The 24284-nt window shown below is 36.0% G+C and overlaps 1 protein-coding gene across 1 annotated transcript in view; it reads left to right on the top strand.

Moving 5' to 3' along the window:
• ak5 (adenylate kinase 5) overlaps positions 1 to 24284 on the top strand; it is a 97552-nt gene that overhangs the window by 20380 nt on the left and 52888 nt on the right. Inside the window, exon 6 of the mRNA XM_005811454.2 lies at positions 20597 to 20788. Within this exon, the coding sequence (XP_005811511.1) occupies positions 20597 to 20788 (192 nt within the window). The remainder of the gene's footprint in view (positions 1 to 20596; positions 20789 to 24284) is intronic.

Below are 24284 nucleotides of genomic sequence, written 5' to 3'. Positions count from 1 at the left end.
ATTCTGATAAGTGGCAGTTCTGATTTACAGGAGGATCATTTAAGTGCTTTAATTTTTGACCCAGTGTTTATTTTTATGGCTGAGAAACAAGATACAATTCTAAGGACAACATCCAAATAGTTAATTTGTTCAGGTTTATCTGTCTGTGGCATCAAATTGAGATGCAGTATTTTTCTTCTGTACATCCTGGAGTTTCATTTATTTATGTCTGAAGTGTGTCGTGCCTTCATCATCACTTTGGCTGTTTCATCACTGCGTGTGCGTCACGTCCCGTATCAGCGCTGGCATGAGTTCACCCCAACCCCACTCATTGTGCTTTATGTCAGCATGTTACAGCTGCTGCTGCTGCTTTCTTATCCCCTTACCAGACTGTCCAATATTATCAGTTAACGAACAGGTATTCATTTAGCCTTTTCAAGTATCTGACCCGTTAACTACGGGGGGCTTTTTCTGCCATAATCCAAGAGCACACATTTTCAGTCTGAAAGCAAGACTTCATGTCTTTCTTCTCAAAACTTGTAATGCTTGTACTGTAAACTTCTCCTCGCGCTCAGACGTAGTCTCTGCTCGGACTCTGCTCACTTACGAAACATTCTCTGCTTGCTTCTGGAACAAAAATGCACCGTCGCCTGGCAACCTCTCAGCCAATAGAATGAAAGTGTTGTACTGGGTGCGTTTGTTTCCTTCTAGCGGGTGTGCCTGTGTGGTTACTATCGATTGTAACAACGGCCTTAGCTTTCTGCTCGGATGTTACACTAAACATCCGCCAGCAGTGTGCTACTGATTGCTAACAGCCACTGATCTTAGGCAGGAGTTTGTTCACCAACCAACTCCCTACATCCAGTGGCTGGCGCAGGTTGCTACAATCAATAGTAGCCACACAGGCACACCCGCTAGAAGGAAACAAATGCACCCGGTATAACACTTTCATTATATTGGCTGGGAGGTTGCCAAGCGACAGTGGCAAAAAGGCAGTTCCAAAAGCAAGCAGAAATGTTTTGTAAGCTAGCAGAGAGTTCTGCAAGAGCGCAAGGAGAAAGGTTTGAGTAAACATTACAAGTTTTGACAAGAAAGACATGAAGTCCGGCTTTCAAAATACAAATGTAAGCAAAAGTATTAAATGTTTTGAGAACAAAAGACATGTAATCCTGCTATCAGACTGAAAATGTGTGCTCTCGGATTATGGCAGAAAAATTTCCCCACAGTTAACTTAGAAATAGCCATTAGCTGTTACTCTGAATGTTTCACTCAGGTGATTTGATAAATCACCATCTAATTCAGTAAAAATGTCAGTACAATAGCATTTTATAGATGTTTTTGTTGGAGATTTACAACGATTAATGAGCTAACATCACTAGTTAACAGAGCCAACAACTATGAGTTCAGCTTTGTTGGACTGGGTAGTAACTAGTTACATTTACTCAATTACATTTACTTGAATAATTTTTTTTGAAAAAATTTATATAACTTTTCTGTTGCTTAAAATGAATTTCAGGGATAGAGCAGGTTTGGCTCAGAGAGAGGCTGCCTACTAAACGTTTGTGTTGTGCTGTATCTCATCTTTGCAGTGACAACATGTAAAAAGAGCCGGTTAAAGTGGGCTGCCTTAGTTAATCAATTAGGTATATGTGATCTGCTTATGTCAGCTGATGGGCGACGCAAAACGCCATTTCTTTTCAGGGACTACATTACATATTCCTTCTGTGACACCAGATAGCGTGCAGGCACACAAATGGAAGTAAAGATGCATAAAAATATGTGTCTGCTACGATATGGAAGTCCAAAACCCATCATAACTTATATTATGAATATATATATTTACACAGTCCAAACTAGAGCACCACAAAGCAAACATTACAAATTGAACCCCACAATTAAAAAACAAGCACAGAGGAATTATTGATGCTGAAAGTTAACACAGTCAGACATTTTTTTGTAGTTTTTACAAGATTTGCCGTATTTCAGGAGCTGCTGACTGTAAAATGTGCCTTCACTTCAGCCGTCAAGTATAAGCTAAAGTCTCTATTTGCACTCATTATACTGTAGAGCTTCCCAGGAGGTTTCAGATCTTTATTTAGCTGTCTCACTCACAATGTTGCCATTTTGGTTCACTATCGCTCTTCACACTGCATTCGCTCCTGCAGACACCGTCTCCTCTTTTGAAACGTAATTTGTGCCTTGACAAATTGTCTTCAATGCTCAGAAACCGGCTGAAATAAGAAAGTATATTCCTTTATCAGACTCAATATGGTTGGAGTTTGTGAAAAGGGCTTTTTGTGCTCTTCTGTCAAACATCTATAACATGGAGGGTTGCACTTCCAGCGGAGTGTGTTAAGTATAACTCCCGGGTTTCATAATGAACTGTCAGTCGGTCTGTGATGTTCCTCACCTTTCATGTAGCGAAAGCAGGAAAATACGAACAGGATAATGTCATATAAGGTTCAGTGCAACAAAGATAGAACTGTAAAAAGTCAACAGTAAAACTGAAAAAAGAGAATGCAACTCTGAGATTGATCAAGTAATTGAATGGAGTTCATTGAACTAATTTTGTTGACATTTGTTAATCATGACAACTTAATAAATTAACTTGGATAAGCTTAATTTGATTACTTGTGACCAATTAATGGATCCTGCAGCAGTGTATTGGGGCCAATGTAAATAGAAAAGAAACTCAGAAATTTTCTAGAAAAAAAACAGGGAAATTTCTGACCTCCAAAAGTTGAAAATGTGTTGGAAAAACTCAGATATTTTGAGATTAAACTCAGAATTGTTCTAGAAGAAACAAGGAAATGTCTGAGCTCCAAAAGTGAGAGAAAACTCAGAAATTTTCTAGAAAAACCAAGAACATTTCTGAGTTTCAAAAGTCAACAAATGTTCAGAAAATTTCCATGTTTTTTCTAGAACATTTCAGAGCGTTTTTGGCAGAAATTTACTCCTAATTTTTTCTACATCTACTATGACCCCAATACGACATTGTAGCTTTCTCTTTCTCTTTCTCTAGTTTACATTCTTTCATTTTTTTGCATATGAAATATTTTAAGCTTCTGACCAGATAGAGCCATACAGTGTTAGAGAGGGTTTTTTATTCTTTTGTGGGAAAGGATAATTTCTTTGCAGTATAAATGAATCATTTTAGCAACATATATGCCATGTTGAATTTTACCGGCCTGTCCTTCATGGTTAGAGGAACCCAACCAGACATTAAACCAGTGGTTCCCAAAGAGTTTCTTCTGGGCCCACCTATGGATTACAGTAAAATCCCCCCCAAAAAAGAAAAAAACAAAATCAACTGGGCACACACATCTGTATTAACACTTTCGGTAAAACAAACTACCAGAATCTGCTTTACTGAACCGAAACCAAACAGCTGTGTTTCATCGTTGAAGCATTTCAATGAAGATACAAATACTGGTATTATACAATTAAATGAAAATTAAAGAGTTAGTTTATCATGTTTGTTCTTGCTACGTGTTCTGCTCTTTAAAATGAGTGAACATCATTCATGAGTCATTACTTCATCTCATTTTAATGGGCTATATTAGACATTTTTTGTCCCTACTGTATGTCTTTTTGCTTCCTACTGAGTAACCCAAAATAAAACAGGAAAAGTAGTTTATATTGATGCAAATGTGGATGGAAAATATATTTCTGGAGCATGCAGTGCCAAGATATAAAAACGTGACATGACAGAGAAACCGCCCTGAGGAGAAGAGGAGTAAACAAATTTTAAAATCCTAAAGGAGGTATTTATATAATGTTTGCCCTCCTGCTGTTAGTAACTGTTGGATCACATGGAAATGTTTTCACTGTAGTCAAGATTTTAGCCTGCAGGAATTTATTTTTCAGCCCATTTTTATAACAGATTAACTCTTTTTACATAACATAGCTACCGTATCCAAACTGTTGTGTGCCCCACAACTTTATTTATCTCAGTAGCAGGTGTGATATGAGGCTTTTGATTTGCTTTATAACTGCATAATAACGGAACAGAAACGCGAGGATGAGGAAGAAGAGCAGGAAACGGGGAAACCTGACTCTGTAGGAGGAAGATGGAGTACGTGTGAATAATCTATGCATGCACATGAGGAAGATTCAAACACAGAACTTTCTTTTTCTCAGTCAGATTTATGAGTAAATGTAATTAGTTACTGCAGAACTCTGGTTATAGGTGAAATAGTAAAGAAAGGGCCTTTTTTATTTGCTTAATCACTTAACTGTCAGAAAAACCAATAACTTAAATAAATATTAGATCCAGTGGTAAATTCAAACATGAATTTAATGTCACGCATTTGTATTTATTATAGCAATAAAATCCAGTCTAGCAGTTCATGAACCTCACATGAATCTTTACCATCAAACTTTATCTAATTATATTTACTTGAGTAACGTTTTTGTAAAAAAAAAAAAAAAAAAAACTTTTAGTAGTACTCTCTACCCACCTCTACTTACAACAAGTCATTTTTCTAATCTGATAGGTGAAACAATCTGCCAGTGGAACTAGTACTTTTTATATTTTATTGACTTAAAACTTAAAAATCTTACTATTGGTTTTGTCTTATTTCAAGCATTCTAAGATATTTGCAGTAGAAACTAGACCAGAAAAGATTTTGTGTTTTTGCAGTGCAGATTTGTTCATCAGCAGCCTTGGTTTCTTTTAACATGAATTTATCCACAAAAGCAGGGAAATGCCCTGAAATTTTACATATTTTGTCCCAAACTGTATTTTTGTTGATTATGTGACACAACAAAACAAAAAGATGTTGTGTTTTTGCATTGCGTCAACACTTATTTTCCTAACTTTTACATGTTATTAACATAACTTGCTTATTTAGAATATAGGTCAGCTGGTTATTCGCAGCGTTCTGATGAGATTAAAAGCTTCTCTTCCTGCAGAAGTCGTATTTACCTCTCTGGACAGCATCTCTGTGTTGTTTCCCCCCCGTCTGTGTGGTGACTGGACCTCTCCTTGCTGTTACCGTGAGAAGGGAACATCTTGGCTTACTGAAAGCTCCTGTGCTGTTGTCTCCACCGCTCCGCTTTACGTGACAGCAGATTCCTCTCAGAATAAGCGCCCTGCGTGGAAGCTGCCCCGAGGCAACAAAACAAATAAACTGGATGGCATAGTATGAGGCTGGAACACGTACAACACAACAGCGACAATGCCTCTGCAATTAGCCACTACTGGCTCGGAGGTGGAGGTTATAAATTAGCTGTAATCATGGTTATAATAAGCAACTCCAGCTGTGTAAGGCATAAAGCAGATTGGTTGTGATTAAACATAGTTTTATCTCCTCACCTCCACATCTGAGAGTGAAAACAATGGAGATAAACACATGGTTAGAGGCGAACATCCTCCTCCTCATTTGGCACATTCAGGGAGCCTGGAAGTCAAATTTAGTAGTGCTGTGAATTGATTAAGAAATTTAATCAGATTAAACACATTCTTATGGAAAAGGATTAGGACCTGGGGAAAAAAGAATTATGACTTTTATTCTCAGAGTTATATAATAGCATATTAAGGCCGTTGTAGATGGAAAAGAAACTGAAATTTTGAGAATAATCTCAGAATTTGTCTAGAAGAAATACAAAAATTTCAGAGTTGCAAAAGTCAAAAACTTTTGAAGATTAATGTAAAAAATGTTGGAGTATTTTTCTTGCAAATTTTTGACTGCTGTGTTTTTCTATTGAAAATTTCTTAATCATTTCAAAATTTCCAGTTTTTTATAGAAAATTCTCAGATTAATATAAAAATTTCCAATTTTTTAATAAAAAACGTTTGAAATTAAATGATTAATTTTAGAAGTTTCACAGTATTTGTTTCCTACTTAATTTTTTACTTTAGAAACTCTTTTTTCCATAATATTTATAGGATTAATATAAAAATTTCTGGTTTTTTCTAGCAATTTTTTTGGACTTTTCAGACTTTGAAAATTTCTGTGTTTTCCTAGAATATTTGAGCTTTTTCCAGTCCAATTTAACACTTTTAAATTCAAAATTTTTCAAACTAAGAAATTTCCATGTTTTTTCTGGAAAATTTCTGAGATTAATCAGAAAATTTCCCTGTTCTAGCAAATTTTTACTTGATCAAATTCAGAAATGTACATGTTTTCTAGGAATATTTTGAGATTAATATCAAAATATTTGAGTATTTTCTTCCAAATTGTTGGTTTCTGGAGCTCAGAAACTTTCTTGTTTTTTCTATAAAAAAATTCTGAGGTGTTTGGTGGAAATTTGCTCCTTTTTCTGTCTACATTGGTTCTAATATGCCATCACAAAATTCTGACTTTAATCTCACAAAACATTTCGTTTTGTCACCCAAAAACTGATCCAAACCTGGTCAAGGAAGCATAATTGGTCACTTTTAAGCTGTTTAGATTAATGCATTACAGTTGACAGTCCTAATATTTAATTCCTCATATCATAAATTGCTAAGTTAACTTCACAAATAACCTCCAGATGTAGTTTAGCTTGCGAGGTTGTTTTTATTGATGCAGGTTTATTGGAATTGCTGTTTAAATCTCTTTTTAAAAGGGAGAGTGATGGTCTGAAGATGGACCCTGAGGTTAGATAAGGTGCCAGAGGACATTCAATGGAGATGAAAACACACAGATAATACAAGCTTGCACTTTTGTTTGCAGCGGTGTCCAGGCGACCATGCAAAAACAGCTCTTACAGTCACTGATGACTAGACAAGAGCTGATGCCCACTCTGTCGTTCATGCGCACAAGCAGCAGGCCTCGTATTCACAATCGAATAAAAGTGACAACTGGTTATTAAACGGGGGTCTGTGAAGCTCGGGAGCAGAGGAGAAAACAAACAGTGCTGTCCTGAGACAACATGAGGCACTGACAAAAAAGTGGAGGAGTGGAGGAACAGATAAGAAACATTTCGGTTCCAAAAAGCACAACGGAGTATTAGAGTTTTTAAAAGAAAATATAAAAGAAGAGCAAAGATGTAGCACTGAAAGCTGCAAGAAAAATGTCTTTAAAAATGAAAGTACTCAACAAAAGGAATGGATGACTGACACGCAGAAAACAACCTGGATTAAAATCTAAACAGATTCAAATCCTGGAGGCTAAAGAGAAGTAAAGTAGTGAATGGTGGTCTTTGTTTCTATAGTTACATTCACTTTTGATGCAACTTTACTGACACTAAATAATCTGTATTATTTAATAAATCTGTTGCTAAGTCAATTATGATGGTATAAAATCTGTTTGTTGCAAATTGTCAAGTAAATATGAAATATCTTCTTGCTTTTTTTATGTTTTTCAAAAGAACTGCGGTAAAGATTTTATATTGAAGTAAGTAGGTTTTATTGGGTCTGATGAGAGAATCCAAAATACCTGCAAAGACTTAGGATGGCAGTTTTATTTCTGATCAAACATTTGGGGAATTTCAGGTCTTCTCTGCTTTAGCCTTAATTATTCTGTCACTTTTCAGCTTTTTATTATTGCTGACGTTAAAACAAAGAAATAAAAGTCTAATTTTCCAGCTCTAACACGATTGTTGCCGTAGCTCTCTGTTGCTAAGAAACATCTTTGTGTCGATTCAGGATCCAGCTTGATATCTGACATATTCAGCTCGAATTAAACCTCCTGCAAATCTCTGCCGTCCAAACGGTAAATATGACCTTCTAATCAGCAGCAGATAATGCAGAACAGAGATGGGAAGCGATAATACGCAGGTTGTGTGTGATTCCAAGTATTTTTCACATGTAATCAAATCATGGGCAGTAACTGATGTAGAGTGTTTCTCTAAATAGAGAGGAAGGTTGTGAAGCATGTCTGAAGGAACCGATTACGTTATATTTATGATATATAACAATTTAAATCACAGATAATCAGTGTGAAACTAAATATTTCATAGATTTTAACTCACTCAACCAGATATAGACTGAAAAATAAATCAGAGTTTAAGTGAACTCACTATTGCTGGTAAAGGTCCTGAAGGATCTGCTGAGAACTCATGTGGAAACTCCTCTACTTGTCAGCAGCAGCTCCACGGCTCTTAATGGCTCAGACAGAGGGAGAAAGCCTGGAAGACTGTCTGCTGGGATTAAAATACCAACACAGCCACAGAAAGTAACAAAGTTAGACTGTCTGGAAACCTTACACACTGCAAAAACACAAAATCTTACCAAGTATCTTTGGTCTTGTTTCTACTGCAAATATCTTAGTACACTTTGCAGTGTTATGCCTTCTTGCCTTGCTACAAAAAGCAGATTTACTCCAGAATAAGAGTAGTGATCTCAAAATATTTTAGATCAACACAAGGAGTACCAGTTTTGGAAAAAATATGTATAATTTTCTATTTTATTATCAAATGGAATATAAAAATTACTTTATGGTGCCTTTGGGTTCAATAAAATATTTTTTAATTGAATTGCATTAATAATTAGTGGGAAAATATTTATGGACATTAAGGCAATGCAACCTTTTTTATAATTTTACATGTTTTGAAAGGTTTTTATTATCATAAAATAGAAATAGTCTTTACTGTCCTACAGTGGAGAAATTCAGGTGCAACATAAAACCTTAAGAATGTGACATCACAAATCAGCAGGCACTGCCCGTTACCTACCAACCTCATGGCAGCCCAGCCTGTTACCTAGCAACCCCAGCGGAACTCCATTACAGTTGTTATTTTTATTCTTTTTTATTTGTTTACTGAAGGAATAAAGACAAAATGGATCCCCATTAGTCTTTGCCACACTAGAAGCAATTTTAAATACAAACACACAAGATCAAAACACAAAAATACAAATAAAAACAAAACAAACATCAAAAAATACTTTAACACACAAAACATCAGTGGTGCACTATACAATGGCTGCTGGAAAAGACAAGTGTTTTGTTGTTGACTCACTGTTCAGAAACCACTTGCTACATTCTTGCTGGTTGTCCAGGAGGCTCTCGTGTATTTGTCCAGCTGCTATTTATTTATTTTTGAGTTATTATCTCATTATAATGAGATCATTTATTTTTATTTTTTTTAACAGAGTGGCGGAAACAGGCTTCCATAGATTGCTGTGAAAGGAGGAGAAAACTATAAATATATCGCTGCACTTTACTTTACTATATGGCTAGCTCGCTGTTACTGTCTCTTACTCTGCAGTTGTGGAATCACAATGTCTGGGATCAATTGCGCCCCCTGTCATGAGGCAGGAGAACTGCCTGCCTCACCTTTAATCTGTTCTCTGCCGTTTCTGATCGCTCCTCAGCCCACGAAGCACGTTACACACACAGTTGGTGACAAAAACACTGTACATTAAATACATAAGCTAAATTATGGAAAAGCAGTTCATATATGAAATGTTTTTATAACCATTTTATTGGCGACATACAGACAGGAGGAACCTGCTCTCATCGAATGGCAGTTAGCGGGAGGTTGCGCAATCTCAGGTGAGGCTCACCTGGCTGCTGCCTCACCTGCTGGGCTTCCGAGCATTTGAATGGGAAAATGCGAAAATGTTAGTGATTTTGAAGAATAAAATAATAAAAAATGGTTAAACTAAATAAAAAATAATTACTTTACAGTACAAACCACAGGGTGAAAATAGCAATATAAATTATTTTATCATTATATTTTTCCATTATGACAGGTGAGGCTCTGGCTCACTTCTGTCCACTGGTAACTATGGCAACCAGTGACAGTTTAAAAGCCCATTGACTCTTTCTGCAGTCAGGTTGCGCGCGCATCTGTCATGTTAATAAAAAATCCATCAGACAAGCTCGCTCTGAATATTAAACGACACTGTGACATCACAAGGTGACATCACAATATAACTCCAAAGGCAGAATTCTGACATCACCAGCGATTATATAAGCGGCTCACATCATCTACTTTCATCACAGCCGTTTAGCAGCCGTTGTTGATACGTTTCTCTCGAGAATTTATTTAGCAGTTCACAGTAAGATTTTCAACTTTGTTTGGTGGACATTTCTTTTGGAGATTGACATCAAACGTATCGTGAAATCTTTACCGAGTTTTTAGAAAAGTGATTTTAGAACCTGAAACAAGCAAAGGATAAAATGGAGTCCAGCCAACCTAGAATCGAAGAGGTTGCATCCAACAACATCGTCGAAAGGGAATTACAGCCACCCAAGCGCAAGAAGAAGAAGGTGCCGTTTGCAGTCTGGTTGGAGCAGCAAGAGCTTAAGGTTTCTGCTAAAAATATCGAACAGCAGGACGCTTCACTGGTTTTTGAAAATGAATCGATCGCCAAAGATCTGGAGACAGTGGATCAAAAAGGGGACAGACCGACACCTGAGAGTGAGTCCAATGAGAAAAACCAGGTACCAATTAAAACTTGTTCGGAGGAACAAGTACCCATTGACGAAGAGATTTCTGCAGGAAATAATGAAAAGCAGAACGATTCACTGGTCAGCGAGGAGGAGTCCATCGCTGGAGTGCAGGAGACAATCGACATAGCAGAGAAGGAACAGCCCTCTATGTCTAAGGAACAGCCACCAACAACCAGGCGCAACAAGAAGAAAAGGATACCCTTTCAAATCTGGTTGGAGACACATGCCCCTGCTGATCAAAGGATTTCAGCTGAAAGTACTGGAGCGGAAGACGCTTCACTGGATACCAAACAGGAATCGATCTCTGTACTGCAGGAGACACCAGAGAAGGAACAGTCCTTTAAGTCTGGCGTTGAAAATGTTAAAAAGCAGGACACTTCTCTGCCTGAAGAAGAAGGTGGGCAGGAAAATTCCTCAAAGAAGGAGATTTGCAAAGAGGAACCTGTGATTTCTACAACAGAACTGGTCACCGAAAAGAAAAACATCTCAAAATCACAGAAGAAAGTGGATCAGAAAGAGGATAAACAAACATCAAAGACGAAGCGCATCAAGAAGACGCCACTGTTATGGAAATCTTTCCCTGAGCCTGATGCTGTCATTGATCTTGCGTTTTTTTCTGAAAACAGTGACGTCAATAACGGTCCTGTGAAGGAAAACCAAAGTTTTCAGGCAGCTTTGCCCATCAGAGGAAAGAAGACAATTTGGAAAACGCTCCCCAAGTCAGAACCGCACATAGATATAAGTTTTATTGCTGAGAATATTGAAACCCCAAATGTTTCAATGCAGGCACAAGAACGGGATGAGGCAGCTTCCTTGAAAAAGGACAAGATCCAAACAGAGAATTTAACGGAGGTTCCTCATAATCAAACAGCAGAAAATGTTCAAGGAGAAAGTATAAATGAAATTCAAAACTTGCCCCACTCTTCTGAAAGGACAAGTCAAGCAAAGTGTACATGTCTTGCCAAATTTAAGGAAACTGAATTGAGATTCAAAGAAGTAGAGAAATACCTTATGAAACAGCTTGATGAGATGTTTGATACGAACAAAAAACTCAATGCTAGACTTAGACAGGAGAAAGATATGATGAGGAAAGTACTTTCAGAGAGAAGACAAAGCAATAAGTTAATGGTTTCCGTACAAATTCAGACAGATTCACAAGAAAGCCCAAAGCAGAAAGCAGCCAATTATCAATCTGCTTCCACGCAAACTGAGATGGATCTGCAGGAAACCAGCTATCCACTAAAACCAGTCTGTCAATCCATTTCCACGCAAACTGAGATAGATCTGCAGGAAACCAGCTATCCACCAAAACCAGTCTGTCAAACCATTTCCACGCAAACTGAGATGGATCTGCAGGAAACCAGCTATCCACCAAAACCAGTCTGTCAAACCATTTCAACGCAAACGGAGATGGATATGCTGGAAACCAGTTATCCACCAAAACCAGTCTGTCAAACCATTTCCACGCAAACGGAGATGGATATGCTGGAAACCAGCTATCCACTAAAACCAGTCTGTCAAACCATTTCCACGCAAACTGAGATAGATATGCTGGAATCCAGATGCCAGGACCATCAAGATGAGAAAAAACCTTCGAAGAAATATGAACACAAGATCAAGAGAAAGTCAGCAATGAAAGCTGCCTGTGAGCTGGAGACCCTGAATAATGAAAACAGTGAACTAGAAGAAGTTCCTATAGTAGGAACAGGTGGGAATCAGATGGCCTCCATTAAAAATTATATTCATATGATAGAAACAGAGATCGCTTCCATAGAGCAGATCATTGAAGAAGAAACGGTCTCTGAAATCCAACACAATGGGGACCAGCAAGATGAGAAACAACCACCAAAGAAATATAAATGCAAGAACAAGAGAAAGGCAGCAATAAAAGCTGATTGTGAGCTGGAGACCCTCAAAAATGAAAACCTTTATGGAGAAAAAACTGAACATGAAGTAGTTTCTACAGTAGAAAGAGTTGAGGATCAGACATCCTCCGTTAAAACTGAGATTCATACAAAAGAAACAGTCATCGCTAAAGAACAACAGACCACTGAAGAAGAAACGGTCTGTGAAACCCAACAAAATGGAGACCAGAAAGAGAGAAAACCACCAAAGAAATATAAACGCAAGAACAAGAGAAAGGTAGCAATGAAAGTTGCCTCTGAATTGGAAAACCTCAACAATGATAAAGTTTCTGTAGAAAACACAGAACAAGAAGTTTCAATACCAGAAACAGTCGGGGATCAGACAGGCACCATCATAATTGAGATTCATAAAAATGAAACAGTGATTGGTAAACAACAGCCGGCGACTGAAGACCAGATGGTCCCTGAAATACAACAAAATGGGGATCAACCAGATGAGAAAAGGCCACTGACCAAATCAAAATGTAAGAAAAAGAAGGCAAAGAAAGCTAAACTGGAAACCATTTTAAACCCAAAAGAGACGGATCAAAACTTGATCCGAAACACTGATACGCCAAAAACTGATTTAGAAATAATACCAGAGATCCCACAGGCAGCGTCTGAGCAAACAGAGACAAAACATTGCAAAGTCTCAGTAGATGTAACAGGTAAGGTTCCTGTCGTTTCCACAGAGGGGGAGAGTGATCTGATGAAAAAACAGAGAACATCGTCTGCACAGGTAAAGGTTACATTAAACAAAGATGTAATCCAAACAACACCTGAGGAATCAGAGACTCAAGCAGCCAAAGAGTCAGCTGATCAGAACAACTCTGAACCAGAAGAGAGACCCATTAAAAAGATTTCTCTGTGGAGGCGAATCAAAAAGGCTGTAACTCCATCATGTCTGCGCCAGTTCAAAGGCAGAAGTGACGTCCATCCAGCGTAGACATCAGTTTGTCTCCAGTACATTAGATTTAAAAGGGGGGTGGGGCCTGTGTGGGTTGGGTGGTTGGTGGTAATTGGATAAAGAGCTACTGTTGTTGTTAATTGGACATTTTAATATTAAAAAGCCAGGACTGCACGGTGGGAAACGTCTCTCCGTGTAGCTGTGGGTTCACTCCGGGTGCTCCGGCTTCCCCCACGTTCAACAACATCAGTTCATTCATTGTAAGATTTTTATTTCTAATTCTAAACAGAAAATAAGACAAACACAATTTATTAATTAAAGGGAGATTTGGGAAAAGAAAATGTAAACAGCATGAAACTAAAAGAGGTTTTTAGAAGTCTAAACCTCAAATTGGAAAAAACTTTGAAAACTATTTATCTTTCTGGGGAAGATATATATATATATCTATATCTATATCTAAATTTAATTATATATATAGACATAGATATCTATCTATATCTGTCTCTCTCTCTATAAATATATATAAATAAATATATATATAAATATATATATAATTATATGTATATATAAGTATATATATATATATATATATATATATATCAATCAGTCTATCTATATATATCTACCTCTACCTCTCTATATACATATACGGATATCTATATATATAGATATATACAGTATATCTATATATATATAGAGATCTATATATCTATATCTATACATATATATATATATATATATCTATATCTATATATATATATAGATATATAGAGATCTATATATCTATATCTATACATATATATAGATATCTATATCTATATATATATAGATAGATATATATATATATCTATCTATATATATATAGATATATATATCTATATATATATATCTATATATATATAGATAGATATATATATATATCTATCTATATATATATAGATATCTATATATATATATATATATATATATATATATAGATCTCTATATCTATCTATATATATATAGATATAGATATCTATATATATGTATAGATATAGATATATAGATCTCTCTCTATATATATAGATATATAGATATCTATATATATAGCTTCTATAGATATATACAGTATATCCATATATATACATACAGTGAGTGAACCCTCGTTATAATGCGGTTCACCTTTCACCGTCTCGCTGCTTCGCGGATGGTTTTTTTTGCCATTGTTTTTCACAGCGCATTGTGTTCTGCGTCCTGATTGGCTAAACAATCTCCGCGCTTCTCCTCTACCTGTCTTTGGTTTCAATATAGAATACTGTATATATTAATTGTCTTTGTTATGGAGTTAGAGAAATATATTGACTTTTCAATAATATCCTAGCTTATTGAATGGGTCTGTAATCCTAATTAAAAGGGTTAACAATATTGATACTGAGGTGGATTACGTTGACGTATAACTTTCAGAACTGACAACACAAATCTCAGAAAATATCAGTGTGAAAACCTGAAAATGAAAACTCCTTCAATGTCGTTGAACCATCATACTTTGACCTTTAAAGGGTTAAGAAACGATTCACTGACCCTCACATTAAGCGTTACTTTATGCATCATCCAGCTCTTTTCCTGAAAGGTTCACTTCTTTTCTTTAAGTTCTCGGCTTGGGGGAAAACCGTTTGGTCCTCTGAGGACCGGCAGCATCCATTTTCATTACGCACCCCATGCCGGCACTTTGCCCTTTAAAGCATCAGAGCGGCCATTCATGAGCTCCCTTTATGGCCGCCCAGAGAGACCGTCCACCCTCGGTCCTTGCTTCCAGGCTTTTCACAAACCGACCCGCAGGTTGGCAACGCTCTGTCGTCATCATTCCTGTCAATCTGCCTGTTTGGAAGCAAAAATGCTCAGCTGACACTCTGAAATGTACATTTATAGGTCATACATTCTCATTTTAGCAAACATAAAGTCTGAAACCAATTAAATGAGATGTTTTCGTCATGTTGATATATAAAACAACCTTGGACTGGAGTAATTTTGGTGATGATGTTGTAACTCTTCAACACTTTTCTGTCACACTTCAGAAAAGGAATAAAACATCCTGTTCTGGCAGAAACCAATTACAGGATAATGTGAGAGCACAGCGCTGATTTTTATGACAGCATATTAGGAGCATCGTAGATATAAAAGAAAAAGAATTTGGTAACACTTCATTTGACAGGACGTGCATAAGACTGACATGACACTGTCAAAAACTGTCTTCATGAATGTTTACGTCTGTGGCCAGGAAGTATCATTTGATAAATAATGACACATTTAATGCAAAGTTGCATTAAAACTTGTATTAAAAGTCCATTAAAATGGTCAACTTTAAAATCCTACTTATAGTTTTGCAGACAATACTGGAACACACAAACTACTAAAGTTTTTTTTGTACTGTTGTAACCATTAAACTATCTCCCCTTCAGTTCAACCTTATAAGTGGAGATATATTGTTGATGTTATCATTATAAAATAACTTGCAATTAAGTTTTGGCAAAGATCAACGTAATTTTCACAGGTGGCAGAGCGTTGTCGTTAGCAGCTGCTGAAAGTAACTAAAAAAGTTACTTTCAATGTAACTTAATTACTTTCCATATCAAGTAATCAGTAATCTAAGTTACTTTTTCAAGGAGCAATAAGTAATCTGATTAAAGTTACTTTTTCAAAGTAACTATGACATCACTGGTTAAAACTGAGATAACCTGCCAGTGTAACTAGAACTTTTTCATCACTAGTAAGAAATTATTTACTTAAATTAAGCTTCAAGAGGTTGATGAAAAATTACTTATTAGTTTCGTCTTAATTCAAATGTACTTTATTCCCTTAATCATGACAATATTTGCACTAGAAACCAAACAAACACTGGGTAGATTCTGTGTTTTTGCTGTGTATGGACTAAAAGAAACAGCTGTACATTTAGATAATTACCCCAAGAATTCACATTTGTAGATATTTCTCTTGTTTATTTGAAAAAGTCACACTACGTTCCTATAAAGCCTGTTGACACACCCGAGATCACAAAACGGCACGCTGAATGCTGAAGGAGAAAAACTGGGATTGTTTATGGTGACAGACGGAGGCCCCTGATGGTCTGCAGATACAGATTTATTAGAAGCAAAAGGAGCAAAACAAAATTTAATAAAGAAAAAATTAAAACGCCAGATAGTGCCGCCTTTGTACCACTCTTTTCTCTCTGCTTTGTTTGCAGCAGCCTTGATGCCAATTTTAACTTTACTGCTTTACTAAGTGAAATCTTATCTGTTATTTTCTTCAAAGGTGTGAAAATTCCCCAGTGAAAATAATAATAATAATAATAATAATAATAATAATAATAAAAACAGTCAGGAGGAGACAGAAATACTACCATTAAAATGTCTTTGATATTTTGATTTGAGCCAGTACATTCAACAGAACGTCACCTTATTGATTTTGCTTATTTTATTTATAAAAAAAATTTTAAACGAAGCCTTTTTAAGAATTCCTAAGTTGTTGTTTTTTGTTTGTTTTTTACAAAACACCTCTCTGACTCGACAGGCGGTGCAAAAATTAACCAAGTCTGTCGTTTATCTTCTTCCTCTCATGTGACATGAGGAAAAGATCAACGAGTAATAACTTCTCCAAACAAACGCTGGCAGTGTCCTACTCTCAACATCAGCAGCCAAATACATGCATGTGTGCATGGTTTCCATGGAAACTGAAACTTTAACTGGAAACAGTGGCATGCACCTCTGTAGACGCCATTCGGGTTATTTTTATCCATGGCAGTGTGCCAGATCAGATGCAGACCGTGGAAAGCTCATCGCATGCATTTCATGTAAATACAGGAAACAGTAGGAAATTTTTAAAAAGTGAGACAGTTTGAATAATGACTCTAGAAAGGATAACTTCCTGTTCCAGTGAACTGGATGGACAGGTGTCAGCAGCTGCGTTTTCACTCAAGGTATACTCAAGTTAATTAACTCAAATTAATTGTGCAAGGTATACTTGCACAATTTGACATTTTGAGAATGAATTTGCTTAATGGAAACTCACCAGTTTCAGAAAAAAAACACTCTTATTTACTAAAAGGTTTTTGTGCTAGAATGAGGTGGTATTTTTCCAACCGTATGTAAATTGGTTTATTTGCAAAACTGCAACAGAAACACTTTTATATATATATATATATATATAATATACGAGTCACATGATCAATAACTAGATGTTACAACTGGTGGAAATCTCGAAAAAGATGACGACAAGAAGTCATTGGAGGATGTTGGCGCGGCACGTTTTTAACAACTTATCGTGTGATAAAACTTATTCACGTGTGATTTAATTGCATTTCTCATGTAATAGAAATTGCAAAATTGTGGGGGTTTTTTACATTAGCAGAATATTGACAAAATTGTGCTCATATTTGTAATGGAATGGTATTTTCTGATAATTTAGTTGAGTAACACTTTATTTGAAGTTGTGTGAATAAGACTGACACGACATGAACATGGAGGATTTGTCATGAAGCGTTATTTGGTAAATAATGACACTTTTGATGCAAAGTTCCACTAAAAGGCCATTAAAAGTGTAAACTTTGCATTATTTGGTCAGTAATGACCCTTTTAATGCAAAGTTAGAATTTGCATAAAAAGATAATTAAAAGTGTCATTATTTACCAAATGATGCTTCATTGTAGCAGTCGTAAACATCCATAAAGCCTCCTTTATGTTCATGACGGTTGTTATGTTTATGACTGTCATGTCAGTCTTATGCACAACCCTTCAAATAAAGTGTCACCTTTAGTTGCAATGGTAGGAATCAGAGTAACGCTCATGTCAATGTCAATTTATTTATGAAGCACTTTAAAAACGGCTATAAACTGCATCGAAATGCTGTACTGTACTCTTAAAATCACAGATTAAAATTATCTAAGAATAAAACACAATAAATGAAACAAACAGGGCAGGTAGATTACAATACGACTTATGTAAATGCAAAAGAATAAAAGTGAGTTTTAAGGAGTGATTTGAAGTGTTCAAGACTATGGGCAGATCTAATGTTGAAGGGTAAAATGGAAATACTTTTCTGATCAAAAATATCTGGTGCAGCCATTTCTGTTCGCTTCCAAACAAATGTTCATGTGAGGAATTAATTGTGCAATACAACGTTCTGTTAGGCAACTTTTAAAAACGACACCAAAACAAAACAGAGGGACCCCCAGCAATCACTAAATCCTGCTATTTGGGAACATTAAGCCTTCTCATGCAACCACAGTACTGAATTACTCACGTGAAATATCGTCTAACTTAATGTAAACATCACAGATAAAAAAAAAAAGAATCATCTGAAGTCCAAATCCAGCTGCATGGAGGATTCAACCAGACCAAAATGCTGCACAATATAACAACAGTTTGCGGTTTTGTGGTGCATTCAAGTGCATCTCAGATTATTCAAATATGAAAAAAGTCCAGTTACGCAAGCTTTTTGTTTTCTTTCAGATGTCTGCACAGTCTTATAAACAATTACTAAACAACAATGTTGAACATTTTCAAGTGCGTTTAGTCACATGTAATCCATATTTTATCAATCCAATAGTTTAATCTCTCACCTTATCCTTTACTAATAAAAAATAATCAAACCAAATCTTTAGCCAGTTTTATAGTGTTGACCTTTTTTTGTTTGTCACAGACAGACCAATGTACCAAACCATTTAAACTACTTTAGTTTCAGACTATGGCACATAAAATGTACATTAAATACCCACGAGTTTGTCTTCATTTCCCTTTGTTACAACTCACTTGTATAATTCTGGATGGTCAAAGAAAACACCAGAGGGTTTGTTTCCGTCCTACGGATGCCTGTTTAAAAATTTATATAATATTCTCATCTCCTTTATCCAATAACTGATTTTATAAGAAAATAAACTGCTATTTTTCCATTTTAATTTATGTCTCTTTTTTTGCTGTCATTTAGGAATCATTTATAAAGTTAAGTTGTTTTTTTCACTTTTCTGGTGTCTTCAGACCTGGATTACAAAATGTCAATAATTCACCCACAAAAGGAGACGTTACAGGGAGGCTGGCTGTTTTACACTGAACTCTTCGCACTGGTTCCCCGTTCAGGTTGTAGTTTAATTTTAAACCAGCTGATTAATTTCAAGGCTCTCTGGGGGACAGACCTTCTTAGTGGGATCTCAGCTGCCAGGTTTCTGGGATGAATCGTAAATCATTCCTGCTCTCGTCGTGCCTTAGACTTAGTGGCCCAATACTGCAGAACCGGTCCCAGTCATAATATAGCAACGTTCCCCCGTGATTTTAACTGAAGGCCAGAGAAGTAATTTATTTTTACACCATATTTGTTTCTGTTTTTGTTAAAAATCTATCCTGTCCGAAAAGCAACACATTACTGTAGAAGTACCAAGAACCTTCCTGCAATACCTTTGCCAGACCAGTAGGAGGCAGGACTGGGAGATGTGGCTTAAAACTGTAAAAAAATATTTATATTTTAACAGATTTTCTCCCCTCACTTTCTTTTCTAAAAACATTAATTATTAATATATTATAAATATTTTCTGGAAGTTTATTTCAGTCGAGGGAGCATTAGGTCCAGGCTACACAAATTTTAGGTTAGTTTTACAAGAATACAGTGATAATATTACAAGAATAAAGGTGCAATTTTACCAGAAAAAAGTCTTAAAATATTAGAAAAACAGTTTGTTTTTTGTAGAAGAATATTATTTTCTCATAAAACTGCATTTAATTTTATTCGATTTTATTCTGATAATATTAAGAATTTATTCTCTTATTATTTAGATTTTTTTTGTCATATGACTTTATTCATATACCAGTACAACTGTATTATTATTATTATCACTTCATTCAAAAAAAAAAAAAAACATAATGGAAACCCAAGGGATGCATTGGTGAAAAAAAAATCTATTTTTCAACTAATTTAATCTTCAAAAACAAATAAAATGGATTTATCGCCCAGTCCCAGAATGAGGTAATTTTATATTAGCATAAAAATACAACAATGTAATATTCTTTAATTTTTAGCTAATTTTAGCAAATTGCCATTCTTTCACTATTTTTTTAAAACTATGACAGTCAATGCAGTTTTTGCAATTTCAAGAAAATCGTGTTCAATAACTTCCTGAGTGTCCACACTCCTATGTTGCTGTTTGTCAAGCAAAAACATCAATATTTTTTATGAAAAGCTGCAGGTCATTTTCAAAGATAATGCCTGCAGTCTTTCAGGTATTTAAAACAAAGGGAATGGATGTAGTTTATATCTTCATCCTCTGAAATCCTGCCTGAGATGAGCTCTTTATTATCTGAAACATGGTGTCCACATTTCTGAATGATATCAACCCCTGCAGCTGCTCTCTGCTTCACTTCGGTGAAGTGTTCAGCTCACAGTCAGATTATAGCCATCATGCATGAACAGAGCCTCTTCCAAGCTGTTAACAGCTTCACACATGAGTTTTCTCTCTGCAGATCTGCACTCCAGACCTGGTGGTTTTCCTGGCCTGCACCAACAGCCGCCTGAAGGAGAGGCTGCAGAAAAGGGCGGAGCAGCAGGGGCGACCCGACGACAACCCGAAGGCCATCGACCGTCGCCTGACCAACTTCAAGCAGAACACCATTCCTCTGGTCAAATACTTCCAGGAGAGAGGCCTGATCGTCACGGTGAGGCTGCGGTTTACTTCATCTCTGGATTTAAACTAATAAAACGGGAAAGGATGAGCAAATAAATAGGGCTGAAACTAACGACTATTTTAGGAATTGATCATTCCAGCAACTATTCCAATGATTAATCATTTATTCTTATTAATCAATTATCCCAACGATTAACTAAACAATTGATTATTTAGACAATTAATCGATTGTTCCAACTATTAATCCGGGGGAATAATTGGCATGTTCTAAAGATTTTTCATTTAACCTCAAGCTTTTTTTATACAATATTATAAAAAAAGCTTGTCTTGAATGACATTAGAAATGTCATTCAAGTCCTTTTTTAGATGAGAAAATAAACATTTTATTGCCCAAAATGCAATAACATTTCATTATTTTAGTGAATTTGATCTGGATGAAGCTTAAAATATTGACAGATACAGGTGCCTTTATCTTAAATGCAAAATGGATATATATTTCATATCGTTTTGGCTTAATTACTTCCTCAGCTAGAAATGTTCTGAAAACGAACATCTATCTTTTTACTAACTAAACTTGGAAACTTTAATACGACGCATGAAATGTATGTTTTAATGTGAACAAATTGTGTCCGTGACCTCAACAGTGGCGACTCAGTCAATCTAAAATCTATATTTTTGAGTTTAATTCACAATGAATCAGTTATTTCAGACAAATTCTACCTCCAAGAAGCTGATAATGACGCCAGTAATGAATCAGCCTCGGTAGAATATAAATGTCTGTATCTCATCTTCAGGCAAATTTAGACTCATTTGACGCCAATCTGATAAAAACGTCATCGACATTAGAGGAACAGCCTGAGCATAAATGCCAGCTGGAAATAAGAAATTAATTTAATTGTTTATCAGATATGCGACTGTTTGTAGAATAGGTCAGCATTGTCATCCTGCATGAGGAGAAGGGTGACACTTACAGATCGCTATATTTTGGTAGCATAACAAAAAACGTTACTTACACACGACAAAATAAATAACAGAAGGGACGCGTGAGAAGGTCGCCTGGGCTGGACGCCTCTGGGATCCCCGTCGCTGTTCGAGGTTTGGTGCAGAAGCACATCGACCAAATCTCAATCTGCGCCTGCTGAGCGCTAATAGGAGAAGTTAGCTTGTGCAACACTGAGGCGCGTCCTGTGGTGGGAGTCTCATTGATCTGTCTGCGTCTCAGGGCGGCCTCCTTTCCCTCCATACTCCAAGAATACCATACAACTCCTCCAACTCAAACAGATTCAGTTTGCATGGTTGAGTTTGAAAAGTTCATCACAATCTACAGTGGATAACACATTAATGTTGATTTCTGTCTGCAACGACTAAAAATCTGAAATTTGTTTGACACAATGAAGTCTAAATATTTTTGTTCTGTTGGTGATAACAAATGTTTTCAATGGTTAAGTGTATCGTAGACACACAAGTGTAGCTCATTCTAGTTATGCTAAGGTAATAGCTCAGCTTTTTTTTTAAAAAAATGGGGGTTATGTGGTGCAGGAATAGGTTGTCAATATCTTGTCTGCAGCACATAGTTGACTGAATTCATACAACATATCAATACGAGTTCAACACATTCTGGTGACTATACTGTGCAGACTAAATTGTCTGCACAGTAATACAACCAGGATATACTGTATATATATGAGAGAGAGATACAAAAGAAAAAAAATTGATATATTTACATTTTAAAAACAACACTGTGTTTGAAATACCTAATTAAATTAGTAAAAATACACATCAAAAACAACAAACTTTTAAATCAAGCTCTTCCTAGCTGAAAAAAAGAAAATAAAAGATACATATTAGCATGTAAAACGAGGGATGAAGCTCTTATTTGTCAAAAATGTCAGGTGGAAAAGTTTGCATCTAACCATAACCCTAATAAAAAATGTTAACTAAATAATATCTCCAACTGAAAACTGAAGTCATTCGTGAAAAAATAGGTACAAGAAAAGTGCACATCTTTGGAACCAACAAAATAACTTGATAGGAATAAAAACAATACTTTTATGCCTTGCTAAATTAAATGTAAGCAAGAGTCAATGAAGAGGCAGAAAGAAAAAATCCCAATTCTCATAAAAACTGTTTTGTTTGTATGTTTGGAAGAAATGGCTTGGAAATGATAGATATCATTTCCAACCCATGTTATCTCTCTGTTGTGAAAGGATAGTTTTTCATTTATGTTAGTTTCAAAGAATTCACTTTGAAACTAACATAAATTAGACAATTTATCCTTCAAATCTACAGAAAGTCTTTTGTTTCTTCATTGCTTTTTCATATTTCTATTCTTCCAGGCTCTTGTGAACTCACTTTGTTTCCATCAACCTGCACCTGTGCAATATCCATGTTTGTCATGAAGCCATTTCCTTCACCTGTACGGCATTTCTCTGGACTTTGGTTTTAGTATTCATGAAAAGTTGTATTTGCTTCTTGAGATCCCCGCTATGTGTGCAGAGAACACAGGGCTGGAAATACCTGTGTGACCCAGGAGAAAAACTTTAAGATGTCACAGGATGTGAGATTTAGATAACTGGATGTGTTGGTGTTTGCACTGAATCTCACATTTTCAGATTATCATAAAATTGTGGAACCTGAATGGAGGCATGTGGCGACACAGGCGTGATGATGAAAATTGTTATTCAAGCAGCAAAGAAGTTGAAGTCACAGACAAAAACAACGAGATTCTTGCTGTTTTTCTCTTGCTGTTATATTTACACCGGGTGAACATCGAGAGGGGCTCTTAGCAGGTGGCACGACTAACGCAGTAAGGAGCAGGTGTGAGGAGAGAGCAACTAATTAGGACAAACCACAGGTCAGAGTGGGGAAATAAGAAATCAGAACAAAAACATAAAACTTAACATTAAAAACCTACAAACCCTAATTAAAACTTAAAGTTTAATTTGTATAGCGCCAATTCACAACAAATATTGTATTGTCATTTTACAAGAAAGCCATTTCAGTTCAGACACAGACAATCCATCTAGTTATCAAACGTCAAGTTCAGTTCATAGTTCAAATTAGTTTAATCCATTTTCGATCTAAGTCATAAAAAATCATAGCGCCAGCGTTCATCGTCTATCAGCCATCAAAGGAGATGTTAGTGTTTGATTCAGGCGTTGGAGCAACAAACCTCTTATACTTCAGAGCGGCTACATGAAGCTGCGTTTGGGGAAATTGTAGTCAGTGATTTTACAGAAGAACTATGGATTTGACGTGTTCGAATTACAACTTTTTATGAGCCAGCTGCACATTGTGCAAAAAAAACAAAAATAAACCAACATCCTCCAACCACTTCCTGTCGTCTTCTTTGTCATTTCCGTCAAAAGTAACATCTGGTTGTTGATCATGTGACTCGTTTGATGCAAAAAAAAAAAAGTGTTTCCATTGCAGTTTTGTGAAATACTATTTCAATATGGCTGAAAAACCACATCACGTTTCCACTAAGCGAATTTGTTTTTGCAGTTTTGATTTCTTCAGTTTTATGG

This window comes from Xiphophorus maculatus, chromosome 6, assembly GCF_002775205.1.
Source record: "Xiphophorus maculatus strain JP 163 A chromosome 6, X_maculatus-5.0-male, whole genome shotgun sequence".
NCBI classification, from domain to species: domain Eukaryota; kingdom Metazoa; phylum Chordata; class Actinopteri; order Cyprinodontiformes; family Poeciliidae; genus Xiphophorus; species Xiphophorus maculatus.
The sequence above is the reverse complement of the archived record's forward strand: the minus strand, read 5'-3'. Positions and strand labels throughout refer to the sequence as shown.